General features: G+C 39.7%; 1 protein-coding gene across 2 annotated transcripts in view; it reads left to right on the top strand.

Moving 5' to 3' along the window:
* Window positions 1–24,114, top strand: part of lsamp (limbic system associated membrane protein) — a 476,457-nt gene that overhangs the window by 241,845 nt on the left and 210,498 nt on the right. Inside the window, exon 2 of one of the 2 annotated variants that reach the window (XM_004567024.4) lies at window positions 3,136–3,214. In XM_004567024.4, the coding sequence (XP_004567081.1) occupies window positions 3,136–3,214 (79 nt within the window). Of the gene's footprint in view, window positions 1–2,774; window positions 3,215–24,114 lie in introns of those variants that run through there. The other variant, XM_004567022.3, reaches the window with a different exon arrangement.

Genomic DNA, 24,114 nt, shown 5'->3' with positions numbered 1-24,114 from the left:
TGGAGGATGCTGGGTTGTTGTTAAACATCCTAACCAATTTCCTCTCATCTGAAGCTGACAGTTTGGGGTTTCTTCCAGATTTTGATAAAGTGGTGACACATTTGAATAACATTCAACTTTTTCTGCACTTGTTTAGAAATGGCCCATTAATCTTCTGGATTGAACTTCCCAAAGCCCCGACTTTAACCTTATTGAAAATTTGTGGACTATGTTTAATAGCCATCTATGTGCCAGAAACCAATTAATTTGAATTAACTGTACCATTTTCTGCCAAGAAGAGTCAAATATCCAGCCAGGATTCTGCTATAAGCTTGGCTAACAAAAGTTTCTAAGGCACATTTAAATATAGTGCCAAATATTAGTGAAGGTATATGTAAATATTTGAACCTGTATGTATACTTTTGAACTTGTGTGGATTAGAGAAAACTGTATGCAGTATGTATAATGTACAAACATCCCACTCTGGAAAAAGAACAGTTGAAAGAAATCATGAAAAGCCCAAAATTATAATGACATTCATCCATGAATGGTTTATGTAAACTTCTGACCCCAGCTGTGTAGAATGTATGCCAGCATGAACTAGCAAATAAAAAGGACTTTTGCCTCTTCTGTTGTGTCCTTTTGGCTCCCAGCTGTCTGCAGACTGAGGGGATCTTATTTTATTTTGTAATGTAAACAGCAAACAATGCATCACATTGTTCTACATGTCATATTCTGGATAACGTACAATATGTTATGTACAGTTTATTTTGCATGCACAAAAGGAGAATCCATGACCACGTCTGCTATTCAAACTCCAACACCAGCATAGCACCAACACAATAATAACTGCTGTGTTTCCCTGCATTCAGTTTGTCTCTGTGTGAGTGTCTGTGAGCCTTTAGTACAGGGAAGGCCTCCAGGCGTCAGTGGACTTCTGATAAGACCCGGTTAAAGCAGCTGTTTTGTTGGCCTCCACTCTGCCATCTCGCTGCCATAAAAGCAAGAATTCAACTTATTACACATATAAAGTCTCTTGGATCACCAGCGCACTTTTGAGAATTTATAACTATAAATAAAGCAAAAAGGCATGTAGGAGTCATCCCTACATAAATCTGTATTTCACAGAGACCCTCTTCTCTCCTCTTGTGAACCCAGTAAACCTTTTAAAGTGGTCTTAATGCATATGCTCTTTCATAAAGTGAAATCACCAAGATAGCTTAAACCTCTAGAAGATGAGGAAAACTGTAACAAGCACTATTTATTAAGCACCAAGTAGGGAGCAGCTTTTCAAGCGTCCCTCGTTGTAAACAGTTTAACACTTCTCAACTAATGCACTAACATAAGCACCTCCATACATTTACTGACATAAATTACCCCAGTGGTCCTTATCAGTTTTACTCTCATGTGCTCTTCAATTTTTCTAATGCATCCAAAAAGTCTGCATTAAAAAAGGAGGGTAAAGATGCTTCGAGAGGCTGCTGTAAAACAGGCAACTGATTGTGTCTGATTGTGTTTTTAAGCTAGCTGGAGTAATTGCAATGTTAAGAACATATGTAATTATTCTACGTTCAGGTCATGACCTCAGCAAGTGCTGTGCTTGTATCAGTGTGACTAGTTTAGAGCACTACAATTAAAGAATTAAAGTGTGATTCTGAATTATTAACTGCATACCCCCAGAGGCAAAAAAAAAATAAAAAAAATGGGAGTGCACTATGTAGCGAATGACAATGATTCGCATTAGTATTAATGTATTTGCAGAATCAAATAATGCTAAATGCACTGCCTAAATTGTTACACTGCACTTCATTAAGCACATCGTCAACTGAGCATTAGATCAGGGCCTATTAAGCCAGCGTTTGATTGGCAAGTGGTGAAATTACAAGCTCATGCTGCATTCACATGTCTGCATAATTGCGAGGCGTGCACCTCACAAACTTGTGTCCTTGCTTATGCTGAAAGTGGATGTAATTACTTATCAAGCTATGGCATCACAACAGTCAATGCTAATCTTGACAAGAGGTGATTATGTCTGGTTAAGCTATTCACGGCTCCGTATCATCCTCAAAATGGTAAAAATAAGTATAATTTTTTTTTCTATTATATATAGAGAATGCTTCCAAAAATATCCTTTGGTTTAATTTCATGTCTAACATTTAATGGAACATGTTAAATGGAATTGTATAATGCAAACAACAGGCTCTCCACCTAAATCATAATTAGGTACAAAAAGTATCCACTGGAGATCTCATGGTCCACTGCAAATCTGCTAGGCATGGAAATGCTATGGGAGCTAATGGTGTAAATGAGTGGATACCTGCTGTAGATAAATGAGCTTGTTTGAAGAGTAATGGTACTGAAGTGATCCTCAGAGGGAAAGCGTCTTTCTGCATGGTTTCACCTCAAGGAAGGAAAGTTTTCTAGACCTATTTAAAACTTGAAGTTTGGGTTGTTTTTATTATATTTTTTTCTCTGTTTGTGTCCAAAACCTGTTCTGATATTCAAGACGCGTAATAGCCTTCATGGATATTCAGATACACAACTCGATTCTTTTCTTCTGTTGAATATTTTTGTTTTTTTTATTCTCTAAAAATAAAAACAAAAATAAACTTATTCCACGGTGTTCCTCGGTCCTCGTTCGGTTGTGTCTCACCGAAAGGGACCTCAGGTGGTGCTGTTGTCCTGACAACCAATAAGGGGAGCATCGGAGTCAGACGGCTGGATAATCTGAGAGAGAGAGAGAGAGAGAGAGAGAGAGAGAGGTAGGGGGTGGTGGTGGGGGGTGATTCTCCCAGACTCTAAACAGAAGCTTGCCTCTCTCCATCGTCGCTGTGCCGTGTCTTTACGCGGAGAGCTTTGTGCGTCACTGGAGTACAGAAGGAGGATTTTGGCCCCCCCTCCCCCTCCAAAAAAGTATTTTCGGAACCTCGTGTCACCCATTCATTCCGAACTGCTTTGGACCTAAAAACATTCCCGCGTTTACCAGAAGTGTGGACAACTACGACTGTTTCCCCCTACCCCCTTTTTCACCCTTGGATTTATAACTGCAGAAACGCGCGCGCGCTCCTGTGCTTTAAAAAATGCAAGTCGGACGCAAGTCGTGCTGGAGGCAGTTACAGGCTTCGTTTTTCAGACTGCTTTGTCTTATCCCCACAGGATTCCCCGTCCGGAGTGTGGATATGCAGAGGGCCACCGACAACATCACTATCCGACAGGGCGACACGGCGATTATAAGGTAAGACTCTGCTTCCAACTTTCCTCTGCTGCTTCCCCACACCCCCGCCTCTCTCTGGATGCTGAGCAGCAGCAGCAGGATCCTCCGAGCGAAAGATTGCAGCTTGTTTTATGCATTCATTTATTTTTGTTGTTGTCGTTTCTTTACGAACTTTTTTTCTCGTTTGTTCAGTACAGAGAAGTGACGGAAATGTTGAGCGATTGCATGTTCTCCGCTTGCGTTTCTAACTTTTGTGTCACAACCTTTGTGAGAATCTTTGTGACACAGGACGCTGCGGCGGTGGTCACACCGCTTTATGAACTTAAGATCAAGATGCTCTTGATAAAAGGCAAAGTGCGTCACCGTGACCGTGGCAATCATGGTGGTGGGAGGGTTAACGACAAAGACTGATTACTGATTGCAGACAGGAATAACATGTTGAAAAAAACGACGTGTGACGAATCCTCCATTAGATGTTAGGAAAAGATTAACTGCCAGCAGTCTGCAGGGGGGCAAGAAGATGAAGTAGCAGCAGTGCAGCTGAGAGCTCGTTTGAGGGTTTTTTGCTTTTGCAGCTTTGTTTGTGGCCCCGCAAATTTAAAGATTCTCTCTTTACGCGGGTTTTTTGCTTTTTACATTTTTATTTATTTATTTATTCAGCACATATGTTAAGACATCCCATGTAATCACTTCGTAAACAATGGAAGCTGACAACTGTCTTATTGTGATACTGCTCGGCACGTCTGGGTAAACACGTGATGACAGCCATGCGTTTTTGACAGGCTATGAATGCAGAAAGAGGATTTGGATTGTTTTGTTTATTTATTTGTTTATTCATATGTTTTGTGCACAGGGCTTTTCCTCAGCAGCCCCTCTCACCCACTCTCCCCAATCCTTTAAATGTACTCCAAATCAATTAGTTCACCACATAGTGACTGTGGCAATGGCAATTTTCTTTATATTTCATGTGTTCATTACATGCAAATTCAAAATGCTTAACACATATGATAAAAAACATGACAACCTGTGTAGGTTTACAGTGCCTCTAGGCTGTGAGAGAACAAACTGCGGTTATATGCTGGACTTTTAGCACAGCCGGTCAACAAAGCCTGCAGGCATGGACACCGCTTCCCCAGCCCCATATAAGAGAAAAAAAAATGCAAGCACACACATTTCCGCATTTCCTCACATGTGCCCTGAGCTTGCATACACACAAAAGCTGTATGCCCAAACACACACACACACACCAAGAATAAATCCCTTTAATGGATTCCTTCTGGTGCACAGGTGCCATCCATTTAGGTATCTGCTGATCAAGTTAGTCATCTGACTCAGTTACTGTTGAACTCAGCGGGGGTCACAGCTATTTGTTTCACTTTCCACATCCAGTTGACTGCCTCGTTGCTGTAATCAGCCATTTGCCCCCACCCTAGTCACTCTCTATTCTTTAAAGGTGAGGTAACGTGGCAGGCTCTGCGCTCACCTGCCGAATTAGATTCCACTTTCTGGGAAAACTGTATCCCCAGTCCACTATTTCACCTTTATATCTGCCAAACGATGTTTGAATAATCTGTGGTAATCGCTCAGTGAGTGTCATAATTAATTTGATGTTTGCAATGCATCTTGTTGGGACTGATGATCAGTCTTATTTATCGTAAGGTAGACAGCGATAAGCTCTGGCTCAGAGCCCCGTGGCTCTGCTGAAAAACACAACCATTTTTCACACCCAGTTTCCACCTGACAAATAGGATCGAGAGGGGGTTTGGTGGGAGGTAGTTGCAGGACCACTAAGGCTAAAACGTACAAAGTTTGAGCGGGCGTGGGAGGCCGTTGGCTAGTAATTTGTCGTGTTACACAGTGTTGCTGATTCCGTAAGGGGGGGGTTGTGAAGGCTGAGGGGTTATTGTTGACCCGGGGGCGTAATAAGGCCTGCGCTCCTTTAGCTGAGCCTGTGGCTGCAGTCGTGACACGAGAGGAGCGATGCAGGAGTAGAGAAACAGTATGTGGCCAAACAGCCGCTGTGACAGAGCACACAGCAGCAGGGCCTCGCTACTGAAATGAGACAGGAAATTTATTTTTACCAGGGGCAGAAGTGTGTCATGCTGAGTAAATAAGCAAACTAAACTCTTTCTCCTCATGCGCAAAACTTTCAGATTTGTAGCACCGTTGTGAGTCACAGTGAAACACTGCATCACGAGTGTTTATTTAAGCTCTGCGAGGCTGCAGATTCATCGATGTCATGGGAATAATATAAAGGATTGCATCAGCTCTCTGCTCTATATTTTTATCAATACCACAGTCATAAAGCAACAATCTGCACTGGAAATCACAGTGGACACTCAGTCGAGTTATAGCTGACTGATTTATTATTACAAGATTTGAATAGTAAGTTATATGTAGCTAGGCTAGGGTTAGGATTAGATAACCCTAAGCCTACTGACCAACTAATACTTGATGTGACAAGCGCATATACTCTAGCCTGAGCCTGACACAGTGCTTTGCTCACAGAATCTCATTCATTCTGGATCAAAAGTGAATGTAGGCTAGATATTGACACATATCTCTAACAACCTGTGTTGTACAGAACAGCAGAGAATCTACATTGATTTTTACTTGCATGGCTTCTATATCACACGGCAGAAATTTTAGCAGTCTGTTTTCCAGCACTATATAAAAAGAATAATCTACAGTCTTAACCACATTTAAGTCTATATCTGAAGAATATCAATGGCTCAGATAAATATGTTTACACCATCGGTTGTAGTGTGAAGTAAATCAGAATCATCTGATGTTCAGTAGACTTAAAATCTGTTAATTCAAACTATGTGAATACTGAGGTTTTGTAACATAGTTTCTTTGGTTATCTCAGAAGCAAGAAAATTCCATCCTAAGTTTGCTGATATCTTAATGATCTTGTGCCGCTGTGTGCTGTTCAAAGATCTGTCCCTAAGCTGTCTTCTTGCTCTAAAGGAGGTCTTTTTATTTAAATCTGCAACTGCTTGAAGTGACATTTGCCTCTGGAAAACACGAACACAAGTCCTAGCATATTAAATCCAAGCCTGTATCCCAGCAGTGATGTTGCAAACCTATAAGATTTAGGTCGCTGAAAAGCACCCCATATTTCAGCGCTTGCTTCCATGGTGACTTAGCCTTAGCCTGTTTTTACAAGGATGATGCCAACAAGTGAAATCAAACTGTTCTCATCCTTAGCAAAGCACAAGAAATAAATCTGAGGAGAGGAAAAAGATAAGTTTCACCACATTTCTTGAAGCAGTTTCTCTGTGTCACAACAGTTTACTTTTTAATTTATTTTTTTGTCCTTCTCTATGCAGCGGCCTTAAGGAAGAGGTTTCAGTCTCAGGCGAAGCCTTTATAATTGACAATTGCTTATTAAACCACTGATAGTGCAGTGCCTGTGATTGCGCTCCTCTGGGTCAGAAATCTGCATGTTAACAACTCATTGTGCTTCCTTGTTACTTCCAGGGACGATGGTTCTGTATTTGTGCTTTCGCCTCAAAGGATCTTCTTTTCCAGAAATTTTCCTTTAATTTTAGTCAGAGTTGGTCAAATCGGGCTGTGACACAACTACAACATGATGTTAGTCTAACAGATTCACAGTTCTGAAAAATAGTGAATGCAGGTTTTTTTTTTTTAAATTTCAATTTCTATTTAATATTATTAATTTTTTTTTTAATTTGCATGATTAAAACTTCCACTTTTAGCCAAATTGACTGCATAATGTTTATTTCGTTTGATATATATTTAAATATGCAGCTCTCCTCTCTGTATACAGTGGTGTTAACCCTTTAAGACCTACCATAGAACCAAGTCCACCAGAGCTTATATTATATTTTTACATGCTGTAGTGCCATTTTTGGGAGTATTTCAAGTTGCTATACATCAATACAACCATTATAGCCCAAATTATAATAATATGTCTGCATTAAGTGCATAGTAATTACATAAATTGCAAAAAAGTGCAATAAACTACAAAAAAAATTAAAATCGTTTTTGGTTTTTTAACATATATTTCTAATTAGAAAAATTTAAGGGGCTTATCCCTCAAAACTGTAAATGCAAAAAAGTTGCACAAAATAGTTTCCCACCACAGGAAATTTATTTTGAGTGTCTTCATAGTTTTATTTTTGAAATACACCATTTTTTATATACTGCAGGAAAAACGAAAATAAATATTATACTGCAAATTTGCAAAAAAGCAGCATATGCATCAAAATAAACTATTTCCAGCAGTGCAATATGAGTTCTAAGCATCCCAGAAACGACACAGAAAGTCATAAAGTCAGACATAACTTTTAAAAACATAAGTATAGGCTTATGAGGCCCTGATGGTAAAAAAAACTACATTTCGCGCTGACGTCTATTCCAACGTAGGAAGTGTTACAAACAGCTGATCGGATCGGCAAAGCGTGTTTCTGGGATATTATGTTTTTGTTGCTGCAAGTGCTTTTTATGCAGTTTTTGAAAAGCTATATGTGGAAGGAAACTGTGACCTAGGACAAGCTGATGGCATAAGATGTAAGTACAACTCCTCCGGTTTCATATGCAAAAAAAATTATTGCGCTAGCTTATGTGGTTGCAGTTCTACAGGGATTTAAAAATAGTTGCACAAAATGGAGCGTGCCCACTCTGACCGGTTTTAAAGGGTTAAAAAAGTGTCCCTGATTTCCTATTTTTTTATATCTCATGTAGGTTTGGAATTTTTCCCCTTAATATTAATCACCTTCATTTAGAAACTGCATTTTGTGTTTCCTTGTGTGATCTTTGGCTAATATTTAAATTGCCTTGATGATCTGAAACATTTAAGTGTGACAAACATACAAAAACACCACTGTATCTATGTGTGTGTGTGTGTTTTTGTCACGTGTGGTCCCGGGACAGTTCTGGGCAGTATCTTAACTCTTCCTATGACTACACTTTTCTCGACAGAGACCTCCGATGTTATGCCTGGAATCTGATGGCGCTACTCTTCCAGTTTTGGAGTTCCAGCTCTTCGTGCTCATATTACCACTGGGAGCAGTTAGAACTTTACCTTCCATGTCTACTCCAGTTGCTCCTTCAGCCCCTGATATATCTCTGTTTTTGTCTTCCTGATGTTTCAGTCTGCTGGGATTGCTACACCCAACACAACTGCAGTCTTCTGTTTCTTTTCCACCTCCTCTATGTCTTGCATGTTGGCTAGGAGCTGCTCATCTGTCTGGAACTCAGAGTCCCACGAGACCTTAGCCCTGTTGTTCTCAACCACCTATCGGGACTTGGGGACTTATAGTCAGTATTTGGTACAGATGTTCTTGTACACCTTCCTGGACACTTAGTTGTGTCACTCTATTTAAAATGCAGCTTGGATCCTACATCCTAGACCTTTGCATAGTCTGTAACCTGTGTCCGCTTGGTTGTGGTAGACTCCAGCCTCTATGGATCTGGTGCTTAGGGCCTGGTCTTGTGTAGTTCATGATCAACAGAGCCTGTGTGCTATGCTTTAGGCTGGCCTTTTCTGGCTGCTGATAGTATTTCTTGATGTGTTCCACTTGCTCTGTCTATTGATAGCAGGGATTTGGTTGTCCACGATAGTTCCTCCTCCTGTTCCTCTTCACCTGTTCGTCTTCAGCTGCCTGAGGCATTCATGGAGCAGCTCATCTTGGGTGCAGTCTTCCTGATGTCTTCGTGAATGCTCTGTTATATCTTCGGCTGTGGCTCTGACAGTCTGGTTCTTGCCCTTTCTCTTTCTCGTGCTCATAGAGCCTCAAGAGTTTTCAGGAGTTGTGAGGAGTTTTTATGTCATTACATTAGTGGCATCTATCTCCTCCTGTGGTCAGCTTATTATTCCAGTTGGGTATCTGTAGGGATTATGTATTGATGGCTTTGATTTCATTCCTAGCATTCAGCTAGTTTCTTAGCACCTGACAAACCTTGTTGAGATATTTGACTATGTCTGATCTTTGTGTATCTTTATCGTGGTTCCTATTGTCCTGTGGGACACCCAGGTACCTGTGGCTGTCCTATATATCTGCTCTTCAGCTATTCTGGCAACTTCACACCTTCAGTTTGGACAGTGGTTCCCAAACTTTTTTTGGTAGGCCCCCCTTTTTTTAACAAGAAATATGGTTTGGAACGATATTTGGCAACGCCTCATCCTCTGCTTTGCGTTTGTGTGGGAGCCCCATCAAAAACCTGTCCATTATGCTAGCAGAGTCCAAGCATTTATAAGGTTGGGGAAACCTGCAGTCAGCTGAGACTGAAGAAGTCACTTGGATGAGTGATGAAACGTTTCTCCCATTGAAAACGCTATGTCCAGATGCACAGAATCAACTTTTGGGAGTGTCCAAGCATTCTTTTTTTTACCATTTTAGGTCTGCCTGGCCTGAGAGTCCTGGTGTCCAGTGTACCGCTTTAATAACCAGGAGTGGGTGCTTTGTCCCTCTGGTGTTATTTGTTATTTCCAGTTGTGTTCTGATCTGTCCTTGTGATGTGCCTACTTCCATGTCATGGAGAGACAGGTAATTGGCCGGTAGAAAGAGAGAGAGTCGGGTACATTAGAGCTGTCAGAGCTGCATTAAATTAATTTTCAAGCATGGACTGGTGGTGAAAGCTGATGCTACAGTGATGACTATTTAATGGTCTCATGCATAGCATCAAGTTCCACCACAGCTCCACAAAACTGACCTATCATCAAAATTTCTGTCACAGTAATTTACAATGAAGATGCAACGTCAAAACTTTGACAAATGCTTTCATGAGCTGAAATTTATATAGCGCAGTATGTACTCTAGACAGTGGTGGGAGGAAAATTGAGCAAAAACAGATCAATTTCTGGATTTCCTGACAGAGGGGCAGCAATGGAACATCATTTGGGATATCCAGTCCCCAGGGGGCTTTACTTTTCTCTCTGCAGCTCATTAGATTGGTGAGCTGCTTTCTTTCTCTCTCTCTCTCTCTCTCTCTCTCTCTCTCTCTCTCTCTCTCTCTCTCTCTCTCTCTCTCTCTCTCATTCTCACTCTCTCTTGCGCTCTCTCACTCTTTAGAGTTTAGAACCTCCCTAGGCATCTCTCTCAGTCCCTCTTTGCTCTTCACCACCCACCCGTTGTCCTTTTCTCCTCTCCCTGCCAACATTAAATTGTCCAGCTGTGTAGTCTTAACCTGATTCACAAAGGGAACATGAAGTCAGATGAGATGAAACTCATAGATGAGTTTCTTCACAAGGATCTTAAAGGAAAGCCCTGGAAAGGGTACGGCTGGTAACTAAAGAGCTCTGACCAAGGAAGAGTCACAAACAGAGAGGGAAAAAGGAGTACGATGAGTAGAATTAGTATAGGAAGGAGGGAGAGGGGAAGGATGCAGTATTAGTACAATCAGCACAATAATCCCTTCTGTTCCAGCCTGGGCTGGGGTAGAATTTTCAAATCAATTTCATTTTCACTCATCACGCTACAGTGGGACAGCTGACCGGCTGCCAGTTGGGTCATTATCGTCTTTGGCCTGGGACTGTGCAGAGGTGAGAGAAAAAGAAACGGGGTTTTGGTTGATGTTTTTGCCAACTGTGTAAAGTTTCACGAAGCCCTTTGGAACAGCTCCGAAGCGTCACAAGTTCCAGATGCTTTCATCTTGGTCAGAAGGATCTGAACGATGGCCTGCAGAGACGGTGCGAAGTCTTTTGGCATGGCAGATGAACAGAGTGTTTACGCTGTCATCTCGAGCTCACAGTCCAGTCCAGTTCAGTGTGCTGTCTGAGCCACTGTCAGAAATCCCCAACCAGATGGTTGTAGTTGGATTTTGCGGCTTCATCCTCAGAAAACATACCAGGACATGCTGAGCTCTTTATTATGTGGTTGCAACATGTTTTGTGAATATCTCAACCAGGGAATTCAGATTCTTTTTTGGGGGGTGTTGGGTGGTGGGGCAGCTGAATACTACAGCAGTGCTTCTCTCTAAAAGCAATTCCACTCCATTCCCATCTTCACATAGACTATTGTTGGACAGGCCAGGCTGTCTCTAAGTGCATATTTAAACTACTCAGCAATTTCTCACTGCCTCTGGCTGCCTATGGGTGAAAGCGGTGGAAGTGGAGTGGAAGAGTATTGTTATTACACTCTGAGAACCTCAAAATGTCATAGTGCTACATAGCTGCAGTAGATGTACTATTAAAAGACAGAACTGACTCAAAGGGTATGTTTGAAGTAATTACCAGTCGTCCATATGGTATGTGGTATATAGCAGTACCATGCATGTGTCTTTCCCACTTTACTGGATGATTGTATCTAAAGTTCACCCAGGCTTTGTCACTGTAATGAAACTTTCATCTCTGAGTGGTTTGTTAGCCATCTTGATTAATGACCAAATCGGTGCATCTCTTTTAAAAGCAAACACATTTTTTTTCCTTCTTACAATTTCATGCAAGTCAGCGTTTTTGACAAAAATATGAAAGAACAAAGCAGGACTTTGGATTCACATTTAAAAACTTTGCAAGTAATCTTGACATGAAGTAGACAAATGAATAAAGTGCATGAGCTGCGCTTAGCTGAACCATGGAAGCAGGTTAAATACATTTAAATCTTTCCATCAGTCAGAGTGAATTAAAGCTGAAACATGTGGGTTTGAGCTGTCTCTGCAGCTGTAAATCCACATGGCTTTAAAGCAGATTAGAGGCATGCGGTAAGTATAGTCCTGGATGAGCGCACTCATTGTTTACTTCCAAATTTTTCCAAATCAGCAAAAAACTGACTCATTGACAGATACTTTGTGCAAGTGGCCTATATGTCGTCAGCAGTAAGCGGAATGTCTATTGCTCATTTATTCATGACACACAGAGCATGCAAGCCTTTTCATTATGCTGAACCTAGTGTGTCTGCTTTGATAACGGGTACGAAAAAATAGTTTTCTTCTTCTTCCTTTTAACTGCAGGTATCACATTAGCCAGTGTTGCAAGATGTGTGTTTGTTGTGAGAAAACTAGCTCCCATGTTTGATGATGATTTCAATATGTTTTTAGTTCCAGTTTCAGCTCTCATCATTGTGCATGTTTTGTCCCTAATTAAACATTATGTGTCTCTTTAGGCCTCGGAGTGCAGTGGTTTGGGGTGGGTGATTTAATTGGCACTTTAGGCAGGTTAATTGAATATTATTTTTAATTAGGCTAGAATTAAATTGAGCTGTTCATGCTTTTTGTGACTCATAACTTGGACCTTCGTGTGCAATTATATGGATTTATAACTACTTAATTTATAACTACTTGGTTTCCAGTTAATTAAAAAGCTAATACTCCAAGCATCTTTCAAGCCTGCCCGGTCCTTATGTGTATAGAGTTTTCTGGGACTAATGAGTTATTTTGCTTACACTGTTCTTTATTTGTATTTGTCTTGAGTCAGTAGCAAACCTATTCAATGGTTTGGTATTTTCATTTATTATTTTACTTTAAAAAACAGAACATTATTTTAGAGAGCAGTTATGTAATTTCTAGTTTAACCTTGTAGGTAAGTTTATCTCGCTCTTACAATTTCTTTTCAGACTGCAGTGATACAGAAGTGTGTGTAGTTGGCCTAATATCACAGCAACTTGGTAGTAACGGAGCTGGGACATGGTTAAGTTAAGAGTGAGGTACGTTCAAAGCTTTTGGAACTGGAGAAAAAGAAGGAAGTGTCCTTGCTTCCACAAGCTGAAGGATAATCTAAAAAAGGTTGCAGTTTTTACCCAGAATAAAAGCTGAAGCACTCCCACAAGAGGTACGGAAGATGCCTAGTCTGTAAATCTGTGCTTGACACTATTTTTAAAATAACTACAAGTAATCAGTGGCAACAATTCTGAATTATTTTGATTTGGTTGGAAGGACTTTATGAAATGTTACAGCTGTTTTACATGTGAGACGAATGTGAAATGTGAAATTTGAAAAATACAACCGCAAAACACTTTTTGTTATATTGCTTATTTTGAGTACCCACTGGCAGCATAAAGTGTGTATGGGTGGAAGAAATAAAACCCATGCATTTATTTAACTGCCCCATGCACAGCCACAGTCTTGCAGTGTGGAAGCAGATTAACTAAAATTTATACTGCAATAAACAAAAGATAAAATATGTAGAAAACCGTAGTGCTCTGCAGTATGGGAAGCTTAGATATGTGCCACTGACATTTAAAGTCAATGGAGGCCTTTCTTGGTTATTACAACAGTGGTATGCAATGATCCATAGTTACATAGCTGCACTTTGTCACTGTGACTTATACAGTATAAGTGAGCTTGTACTCGTTCCTGACAATAAAGATTTTTATTCATTATTGTGTATTTACAGTTCAGTCTCTCAAAATGTGTATAAAAATTCCTGTAATTCATTTGTGGTTAACACAATATATTTCAAAATCTGCACTTTAAGCCCAAATTTATTGTATAACCCAAACCTTTATATATTTTGGTACACAAAAACCTTTTGGTAACAAAAATTGTGTCAGAATTTCCCTTTGTGTTATGTTGTGTTAGATGGTCTTTGCTGCAGTAAACTCGATGGCTGCAAGATGCCAAATATAGGCAATGGTACTGATAATAAGTGTTGTTTAGCTAAATTAATATTAAACATACCAAGACTTGTCTAATTTTCTGTTATGAAGAAACTAGTTTTGTGTCATAATATAGCAAGATGGTCTTTGATTGATGGTTCTTTGACTTGTTGTTCATTCTGTAAGTGAATGCTGCAGTTGCAAGCCAAATGCGTATTTATTTATGGACTTCTCTAATTATATGGTATTAAAAAAGACAGAGCAGCAAATAAAGCACGCTTTGTTGTAAAAACAAACTGTTCTGGATTTAAAAGGAAAGATAAAAGTGAAAAAGCCAACGTTTTGGCTGCGACAGCCGCTCCTAAGATGGACTTACTACCGAGGAGCTTATTTATCTGTAGTTTGCAGCATTATCATACAAGTTATGCAGGAACTCTGAATTTTGATATCTCCTAAAAGGGCATTTCATGCACTCAGTATCTCCTTTCACTGCTCGAGTTGATAGGCCACGCTTTGAAGTTTCCTGTTTTTGTTTTGTTTTTTTATATTCAAGCATCAGCAAGATACTTCTGAGATAAATTTGAATTTGTATTAGAAAAGTATTCTTTGTTGTTCTGGATCAGCGTGTTAAATTATGTTTTCGGCTGTATATTCATTACCTGCACGCAACATCGCGTTGACCCCTGGGGAAACTGTGCATTTGTTTCAAAGGCATGCTCTAAATGGCCTTAATGGCAACATGTTTTGATCTGCATTATCCCACTGAGTCTTACTTTCCATTTCAAAAGAAAATGATCTGAAAAGCCACAGTGGTAAAGGTGTGGGAGATTAATTAGAGTTTCTCTCTTGAGCATTTGGCATTTGGAAATGGAAATGGGGCTGATGCCATCGCCTACTTGCTTTTACTATCCCATCTGACTTGTAGAGCATAAATGTGTCAGATGTTAAAAAAAAAAGTTTAACTGAAGCACTTTTCTACTTTATATAGCACATTGACATTCAAGCATTCACATTAACATAAAGAAAATGACAAATAAGTCAGCATTACTTGTCTCATTTAATCCTTTCCAGTTCAGTTTAATCCTCTACCCTGTGGATCAGCATTGTTTTTGACTACAAGAACATTGCTTCTGTTTCTGTGTGTTACACAATTACCTACAATTAAATCAGGTCCCCAAGTGAACAGTTTGGATGTTGATTCTGTTAGCCCAGCTATCAGGGACCAAGCAGCCAAGAGCATACAGGCACATGTGTAATCTTCAAAAAATGGGTTGTATTATACCCCAAAAAGGACAAAATTATTACAAAACTTCTAAATGACAAAAACAAACTATTTTACCAACCACGTTGGCACATAAACTAAAGGCCAGGTTAACAAAATTCGACTCAAAAACCACTTAATAAACCATAACTCGGCAAACTTTCCTGCCCAAATGAGAGACAGCTCCAGTTATATAGCTATCGAATGCCCCATTGTATACACCAAAACCACAGAGATAATCGCTAATCATAATACAAGAAGAACCCTATTCTCCCCTGTGTGGTCATAACAGATGGTTAAGTCCATTTTATTGGCCTCTACATTTAAACCAGCTCCACCCTCAGCCTCCTCTTTCACCCAAACCAGGAAGGATTGGAGCGGCAGCCAGGTAACTCAAAAGGAACAGAAAATAATTAACAAAGCATATATCCATATTACCGTAACAAACAATACAAAACAGATTCTGCGCCATCATTTGGACTACAGCTTACTGCTGTCATGTATTACAAACTACTAACTCCAAATTAACTTATATTCACTGAACAATGTAAAAATAAGACAGGAAGGTAAACATGAACCCGAGTATTTGAGTTGTGTGGTTGCATGCAGCCATCACACCAACATTCATAAACTGTCCTCTAACTGTGGTTTAAAAAAGTACCATTGAACCTCACCAAGTCCTTGTCAGCTCCCACCTATTGGCTTGTGTTGGACCCAAGAATACAATGCAGGGTTGGCTAATTCATTATTAGCTAATGTTCAGCACTTAAACTGCATTAGATAAAGCACTGCAGGGCACTCACATTTAAATGGCTGTTTGCATACAAAGGCTCTCTCATCAAGGACTTGAGAAGCGATGGCATTTGACTTGAGAGCACTTGTCTAACTGAATATCAGTGAAGTAACCCTAACATAGAGTTTCCACAAGTGACAATACAATAAATCTATCTTTTTGTGCAACTGCGCAGATATTTAATGTAGATTAAAGAAATGTATTTTACTATTCTATTTTTTCCGCCTGTGGTAAACGTGAAAACACCACAAAGAGGCCATTTAACAATATATTAGCTGCAGTTATTATATCGTCATCTGAGCCCTTAGCCTTATACTTTCTGATAAGTTGAGACGTAAAATATTACCATGGAAATGATTAATTGCTGCAACTTGACCTATCTAATTCATGTTCACTTATAAGAATGATTGTGTATCTTATTATACACAACATAACAGACATACAGACACATATTTAATATGTATGTAAATTGTGCTGTATAAACGGATTAAAGTGGACCAGAACCATCTGGAACAGCATCCTGACACCTTCAGTTAATGAGCCATTAAATCTGATAGGCATGTGAGACTTTCATGGTGAAGATGTAGATAAAGTTTTTGGTCATGGTATTTCAGCGTGTAACATTTTAAGTGGCACGTAATTGCAAATGAAACTTTACAGAGAGATATCAGCAAACACAAAGTGATGTCAAATGTACAGCTTGACACAAAATGTGTTTCTGAGCTAAATGTACGGTTTTTGTGTTTCACTGGGAGAGGGGGAACAAAAGTTAATATGCGACACTGATAGATAGAGAAAGATGCAAGAAAGAGGAAACAAGATGAAGATGAGAGATCATTTTCAAAGGTAAGTCCTGCTGAGCAAGTGTTACAGCAAGTTATAAAGTGTCAATTTGAATCTTGCATGTAATGTCCTCATTTATTCTAAGGTGCCTTTACTAGGTTACATCAAGTATAGCAGACACTAATTTATATCTACTTTTTTATTAATAGGTTTATAGTAGGTACACGTATAGCTCAAATAACATCTGCTTATATTTTCCTGAATTCAGATGGGTAAACCCACAAAGACCAGTGAAAGTAGCAGCAGCATATTATTGTGTTGTTTTCCCGATGCTGCACTGTTCCACCCAAATTTAGAGTTCTCCCACCTGTAACATCCCAGGTAAATCTTGACTATATATACACATTACAGGTCCTGACCTAAATAAATTGTATACAAGTTTGGGGTTTTTTTTCTCTTCACGTATATGAGTGGGAATTTGCCTCTTGCCCTATGGGAGCTGGGTTAGGCTCCTGCATACCCCACCCCCATCCGTGGCTCCGACAAGGACAAGCAGAAGAGAATGTATAAGCAGTGTATGTGGGCAGAGTCCATTTATGTTTTTCCTATCTTTAGTGTACGTTTCACTTATGCTCTGTGCAAGACCTTATTTATGTAATTGTGTCTTAATACTCGTCCACACGCCTTGTTTTTTGCATTCATAGTTTGACCTGTTTTATATGCAAATGAAGCACTTTGATGAGTCTAAAGTTCCTTAAAACATGTTAAGTTTTCAGTTTACTTAACAGATATTTGCATCGCTTTGTCTCGTGATGCTAAAGGACATAACACGATATGGTATGCCTGAAATAAACATTCTGTCCAAAGACTTAGAACAGGTGGCCAAGCACAAATACAGTCCCTTGGAGAGATGGCAGTAACACACTTCCTTTGTGTCTTCAAACAAAAAAAGGAAACCGCTCAGCCACTTTTTCAAAAATATTGTCTGTTTTATTTCTTGAGGGTATTTCCATTCAGTCCTACGACAGAACCTGTCAAAAGTAAATCATACAGGAACAAATGGTGTTGTGAATCTGGTGATATGTTTGGCATGTTTGAAGGAAAGTAAGGAGAACAATTTTTTACTTGTCATTTACAGTTGACACACAAATTCACACAGGAGTGCTGCAGTCGCAGACACAAAGCCCCTCCCCTCACGATAGTTAACAGTGAGTTGACACAGACAGCTCTGTATGTCACGGGGCAGGCAATTAATTTTCCACATAAGAAACTGGGACTGTTGCACACCAATAAGCTGGAATCAGTTTTGCTCATTATTATATTCATCTCTTTATAAGCTTATTGGTTAATTGCCTCCTCTGTGACATAAAGTGTTGCTCAGAGCTGTCAGTGTCATCTACTTAAGCTGCTGCTGGGGCTGTGTGTGACTATCTGCAGCACTGCTCTGCAGATTAATGTATCAGCTGTAGGAGGTGAAGACAGCACTGTTGATATAGATACTGTTGCTTTATGAGGACTTTAAACAAGTCAGTAATGCTCCAGTTTCTACATTTGAGTCTTAAGCAGATGTCACACACATTAAGCTGGTCTGATCCACAGGCAGAATAAAAGATGGACGTAGCAGGCTGGTTTATGGTATGACTAAAATTTACCAAAAACAGTCATTAAATTACAAGGTTGCAGCTAATGCTATGGTTAATATTAAAATTATAATCTTAATGTTGAAGCTAGGCAGTCCTGCTCATCATTAACAGAAACAGTCACTGTCTACCTTGCAGCTCTATTTGATCAACACAGAAATATGGCACCAAGTCACCAGAAGCACAGGACTACCTCACACAACTCAAACAGCCCTACTATCTAATCATCAAATGAACTTACAAGCGGATCAAATAATAACTTCCCCTACTGTATTTTATCTTTTATATAGAGAACTATATTTGGAAGTACAATTGCCTCCAAATAACTGAAAGTATGAAGGAAATAAGAACCTTGCTTTTCCAGATATGTTGCTGGTCCTTTCCTTTCATCCCCAGCAACATCCTCTCCACATTACATTTTTCTTCCTCTCCTCCTCTTGGCTCACTTCTCCTCTCCAATATCCTTCTCTCTGCTTCCTCCAGAGGAAGCCAGTACTTCTCCTTAATTGACTGGTTTTGTCAAACTCCCATGTCTACCATTCAAGGACAGGACTGGGAGCTGGATTGTGTGTGTGCTAGTAACTCAGTTTATTAGCTATTGTTTCCATATATGTACCTGTCCAATTATGTTTGTGTGCGCTCACAGCATATCACTCTGCTGTGCTTGCCAACAAGGGATTATCCACCAAGTACGAAGTCATTTTTTTGTTTGGAGATGAAATACTTCAAATCAATTTATGACTTTTATTTAATTTGTTTTTTTTCTGTCTCTCGCAAAATAAAACAAAACCATTCATCAAACAATTAAAGCAGAATATATGCACCCATCCCTTACAGCAGACTGACGAGGCGAGGCTGCTATATCGTGCCATCGGCCCCTCTGGCCACCACCAGTAGGCGATAGGTGCAGCGTCTTGTCCAAGGACACAACGACCGAGACTGTCTGAGGCGGGGCTCGAACCGGCAACCTTCCGATTACAAGACGAACGCCCAACTCTTGAGCCACAATCGCCCGTTAATACAACAACATTCTTAGTGCTGCTCTGATGTTGACAGTGACCATTTCCAGTATGTCCCTGCAGTTCTCTGACGCACCCCACTGTGCTGTGCTCTGCTGGATGCACATTCCACTTCAACTCTTACCCGGTTCATAATTCGTCTCGTCTTTGCCGCTTTCCCCTCCTGTCAGTTTCACTTGATGTCCCACTTGTCACAAAAAAGAAGCTGTATTTAAAATCTAAAATCTGCTCTGCTCTTTTGAGCGACTCCATGAAACTATCAGCTTATTGATAATCAAATAAGACACTTTTGTACAGTTATTAAAAAACTTGCTTTGCTATTTTTTTTAACATGTGTTCAGTGTGGCTTTACCCATTTGCCTTAATTCACATTGAAGAGCTGGGTAAAAACAGCTCTGATATCTTTAGGAGTGATGCAGAGGTTGGGATATTTTCAGGTCATTTACAGAGCAGCAGTGTGTTTTATTCTCTTTCATTCTTCGCTCTCTTTTCTTTGCTTTTTTTTTTTTTGTCCTGGCTCTTAGTTGCAGTTCTGGCCCGCTGCACCACATCTGTGTCATTTCTTAGACACATCATAAAGAGATATGATTTGAGGAAACCATTAAAAGGGGGTTCTCCAGAATTATGTCACACAGCACAAAGACAGATAGTGATGAAAAGTTGAAGATGCAACCCAGAAGTTCCAGGAGTTTCTGCTGCTTTCTCCCCAGATACCTTCTGTCATGCATTTATCATGAGGTACCTCTGATGGAAAGTTTTCTCTTCTCTTTTTCCTTTTTTAATGCCGTGGTTGCTTCAGAAAAATGACGCTAGTTCTCTTTTCATCCTGAAGGTGTATGGTAGACCAATCCACGCCGCCGCATGCAACCTTTTTTTTTCTTTGTAGGTTGAAACTTGCACTTCCCAAGGCTTTAACACAGTAAATGTGAAACAGCAAAGGACACAGGATCAGGCTCGTGAAGTAGTGCGCAAGACATTAATGAAGATAATGATCTTATGCATGAGTATGAGTGGGACTAGTGCTTATGCTAAGAAATTGTCATCCCAGATAATATTCACATTTTTTATTATGGTACTGAACTTTCCAATTATCATTATCAGTGGGACGCTTTCATTAATGTCATTTATGATTGATTGTGATGTACTTACATCATTTTGGGGGGATTAGAACAAAGTTGATGAAAATATTTTTTTTGCCATCATTTATCACCTTAAAGATCATTTTAAAATCCGTTTAAGTTATTAAAAGGGACAGAAACAAATCACAGTTCAGGGATGTCATCTAAAGCCTTGATGATAACTTACAGAAATTATCCATTTATTAAAAACTCATCTGCACACTGGCTGTTTTGGGGGGATTTAAGAAGCTGAAAGTAGCACATATATTAGAAGGTGGGAGTTACTTTTTTTCTCTTTTGTTTCACTGCAGTTAGATGAATATAAATATTGTTGTTTTCAGCCTGGTCTATTTCTGTTTTGGCTCAGCGTCTCTCACAGAAGTAAATATGGTAGCACTAAACTGCTTTATACCTACAAGTCAGCATGAATCAGCAACACAATGAGCAAACAGAAAGGAATGCATCTGTACCAAACGCTGTTGGGCAGTTGTTCCAAAAAATTTCAGCAATATTTGAGAAATGTCCACAGATAAGTTTATAAATGAAGTATGCAGTCACGGTGACATCCATGTTTTTTTTAAACCTCACGTGACCATATGTGGATAACAGGCTCAAGTGCTGAGTTACTACCTAATATTTTAAAGCTTAATTAGGAATTTACAACCATAACCTTTAGAAGAGAATTAGCTTTAATATACGAAAAGAATAAAAATAGAATTCCAAATATGAGAAGCGCAGACTTCCTGAACAGTTAATTACCAAGAAAGCCAATTAGATTATTTGTCAGATTTAATTGCATTAGAAATGCACCAAAAACCCCACAAACAGCCCACAGGTCCAGTTCACTGACAGCTGAGGTAGGGCCTAGCAGACAGCTAGTAACTACAGCTAACACCAAACAGTGCATATACACATAATAAAGTAAGAAAAGCTTAATTAGAATTAAATCTATTTAAACAAACTAAATGGGAATGCCGATTGTTTTATTAATAATGAAGCAACAACCTAGGTAGCTGTAAGAGAGGCTGACAGAGACAGAGAGAAAAGGGGAGACAGGATGGAGCACAGAAACAAGATCATGTACTATGACTCGAATGTGCTCCAACTCCAGACCTTCAGATATCTCCATTTGTTATGAATGGTTACGCTGGCTATATAGACCAAGAACTAATTATTTGTTTATTTTACACAGCTCTAACATGTTTATTTCTGCTGTAAATGAGGGCATCTCGAGCCAGAGGAACCACCCTTTTTATCATTTATCAAACAACATTGGTTATCTTTTTAGCTCTGCTACTTGTGTGTCAACTGCTGCCACTACATATAGCAATGTAATCAAGTTTTCGGCTTTATTAAGAACATGCAAGTAACTGTGGCGACACAATTTGGGATGGATGTACAAGGTCTGCAAAGAAACTAAATCTGATCAGAGATACCAAATTTTAAAGCAAAAAAAAAAGAAAATTTAAGAATGAAATAAAGTTTCTGTAAATTCCATTGATTGGAGAATTGGAAAGTGTTTTTATGAGGTAATTCAACCTTCACACTTTGCTTCCCCACCTTCACACTGTTGGACAGTCAAAAACACAACAATATGATTCGTAACATCATTGCATGCCGTGACTGAAGAAGTTGGCTTTTCTCATCCAGACTGGTTAAACAAAAAAAAAGAGCAAACTCTTCTGTCGTGGGAAAGTCTATTGATTCTGTGAGACTAAAAGCAGTTTGACATGGTGCGAGATCAGCAGCTCCCACCCTGCCTGACTTATGTCTGATTCAGGGCTGGTTAATCCAGCATATGGACTGCAGTGAGAGACTGATAAATGTGGTGTGTGTATGCTGCGAGGAGAAACAGAGGGAGAGATCACAAGGATACAAGAAACAAGGCGCGCTATCACAGCTAAGATAAAAGAGGCACAAGCTGAGGGATGTGTTTCTGTGGGCGTGCCTGCTGCCTCCTCGGGTGGTGCGATTTAATAGGAAGTGTGTGTTCAACTACACCAGATGTTTGTGAGAGTGTGTTGAAGTTTTTGCACTGTAGTTGCTGGTGGAGAAACTGATACACCCCAGCTCTTCCCACCCATCATGTACACATTTAACCTCTGTTCTGCCTCATTACGGAAAACAATGAGACGGGATGCCAGTTTTAGCTATGACACATGAGCTGACACTTGAAAGGAAATCGGCCTCATATGATTTGGCAACGATAGAGTGACGAGAGCCAGAGTGAGGAGAGAAGCAGAGAGGGAATGAGTTTGAGGAAAGAAAGAGATTGATCAACGAGGGGGTGGAAATAGCATTGTGCTCCAGGCTATGCATTTTCCACTTGTGAAGCCGTCATTTGTGCTCTTTCTCACACTGGTGTCTAATGCTTTCTCAAACCTCACCTAGCAAACAACTCCAGTGTGTCTGTCTGGCTTTATGTTTCTGTTCCACACTCTCCCTCATATTATTTCCTCCCTTTTTGTATCGCCCACAGAAGCAAAACAGACAGATTTCCCATCTTAGTTTAGTTTAGTTTATTTTTTTTAACCATCTGATCTATATTATATATCAGTCATAACATTATGACCACTGACAGGCGAAGTGAATAACACTGATATCTCTTCATCATGGCACCAGTTAGTGGGTGAGATATGTTAGGGAGCAAGTGATTGTTCGGCTCAAATTTGATGTGTGAGAAGCAGAGACGGGCAGAAATGCTATTGTAATCCGATTACTTTTTAAAGTAACGAGTAAAGTAAGGGATTACTATTGCAAAAAAGGTAATTAGATTACTGTTACTTTCCCGTAAGCACACTGCGTTACTAAAACCGTGATTTTTTTACGAGAGTGTCTCATGACAATGACGTAAGCGAGTGCGACATTCGTGGCAACAGCTGTGTGCAGATCAACAATGGATAATATATCGAGTGCGGGAGAGAGTATGAGCGTGCAGCGTTTAAAGCGTGGAAGTACTGACCTTACTTTGAGTTTGATTCCATATAAAGTGACAAAAACATTAGTGTCCGCTGCTCACTGCGTGGGAGGAAAACTTCTTTTTATAGTGAAAAAACCCCTAAACTTCTGAGCAAGCACCAATACGCTGCCACTGGAATGTGAAATTCACGGAGAAACTGCCGTATCCTTCCACTGACCGCTGCGACACACCTGCACCAGGGCAAACCTCCAATTGCCTCACTCCTGCTATACAGGTGAAAACAGAGCAACAGGACCGCTGAGTCTTTGATTTTATTTATTTTCTGCTGTGTTTTACTTGCATCTATTTGAAAGAGTGAGTGTAAACACAAAAACCTATTTTATTTTATGTGCTGGAATGTGCAGAAAATAGGTTTAAATGTTAAACAAACTTCTTCCAGTCAGAGAATGTTGCATATAATTTAATGTTTGCTTGATGCATAAAGTTAAAAGATTAAAACTAATAAAAGTTTTAAAAAGAGACTTTTTCATTTGATTACATTTTATATGATGGATTATGCAGAAAAAGTAGAATTGGGCTGGAAGATCTATTGCTTTATTACCTATTTAAATCATGTTTTAAAAAGTAACTTAGTAACTAATTACTTTTGAAATTAAGTAATCAGTAAAGTAACGGGATTACTTTTTTGGGGGGGATCAGTAACTAATTACTGATTACTCTTTTCAAGTAACTTGACCAACACTGGTGAGAAGTAATGTAATGGCCAGACGACTGAGTCAGAGCATCTCCAAAACTGCAGCTCTTGTGGGGTCTTCTCCGTCTGCAGTGGTCAGTATCTATAAAAAGTGGCCCAAGGAAGGGACTTTGGTGAACCCGTGACAGAGTTGC

This window comes from Maylandia zebra, linkage group LG14 (assembly GCF_041146795.1).
Source record: "Maylandia zebra isolate NMK-2024a linkage group LG14, Mzebra_GT3a, whole genome shotgun sequence".
In the NCBI taxonomy this organism is placed as follows: domain Eukaryota; kingdom Metazoa; phylum Chordata; class Actinopteri; order Cichliformes; family Cichlidae; genus Maylandia; species Maylandia zebra.
Note: the sequence above shows the minus strand (reverse complement) of the source record. Positions and strands in the feature narration are given on the sequence as shown.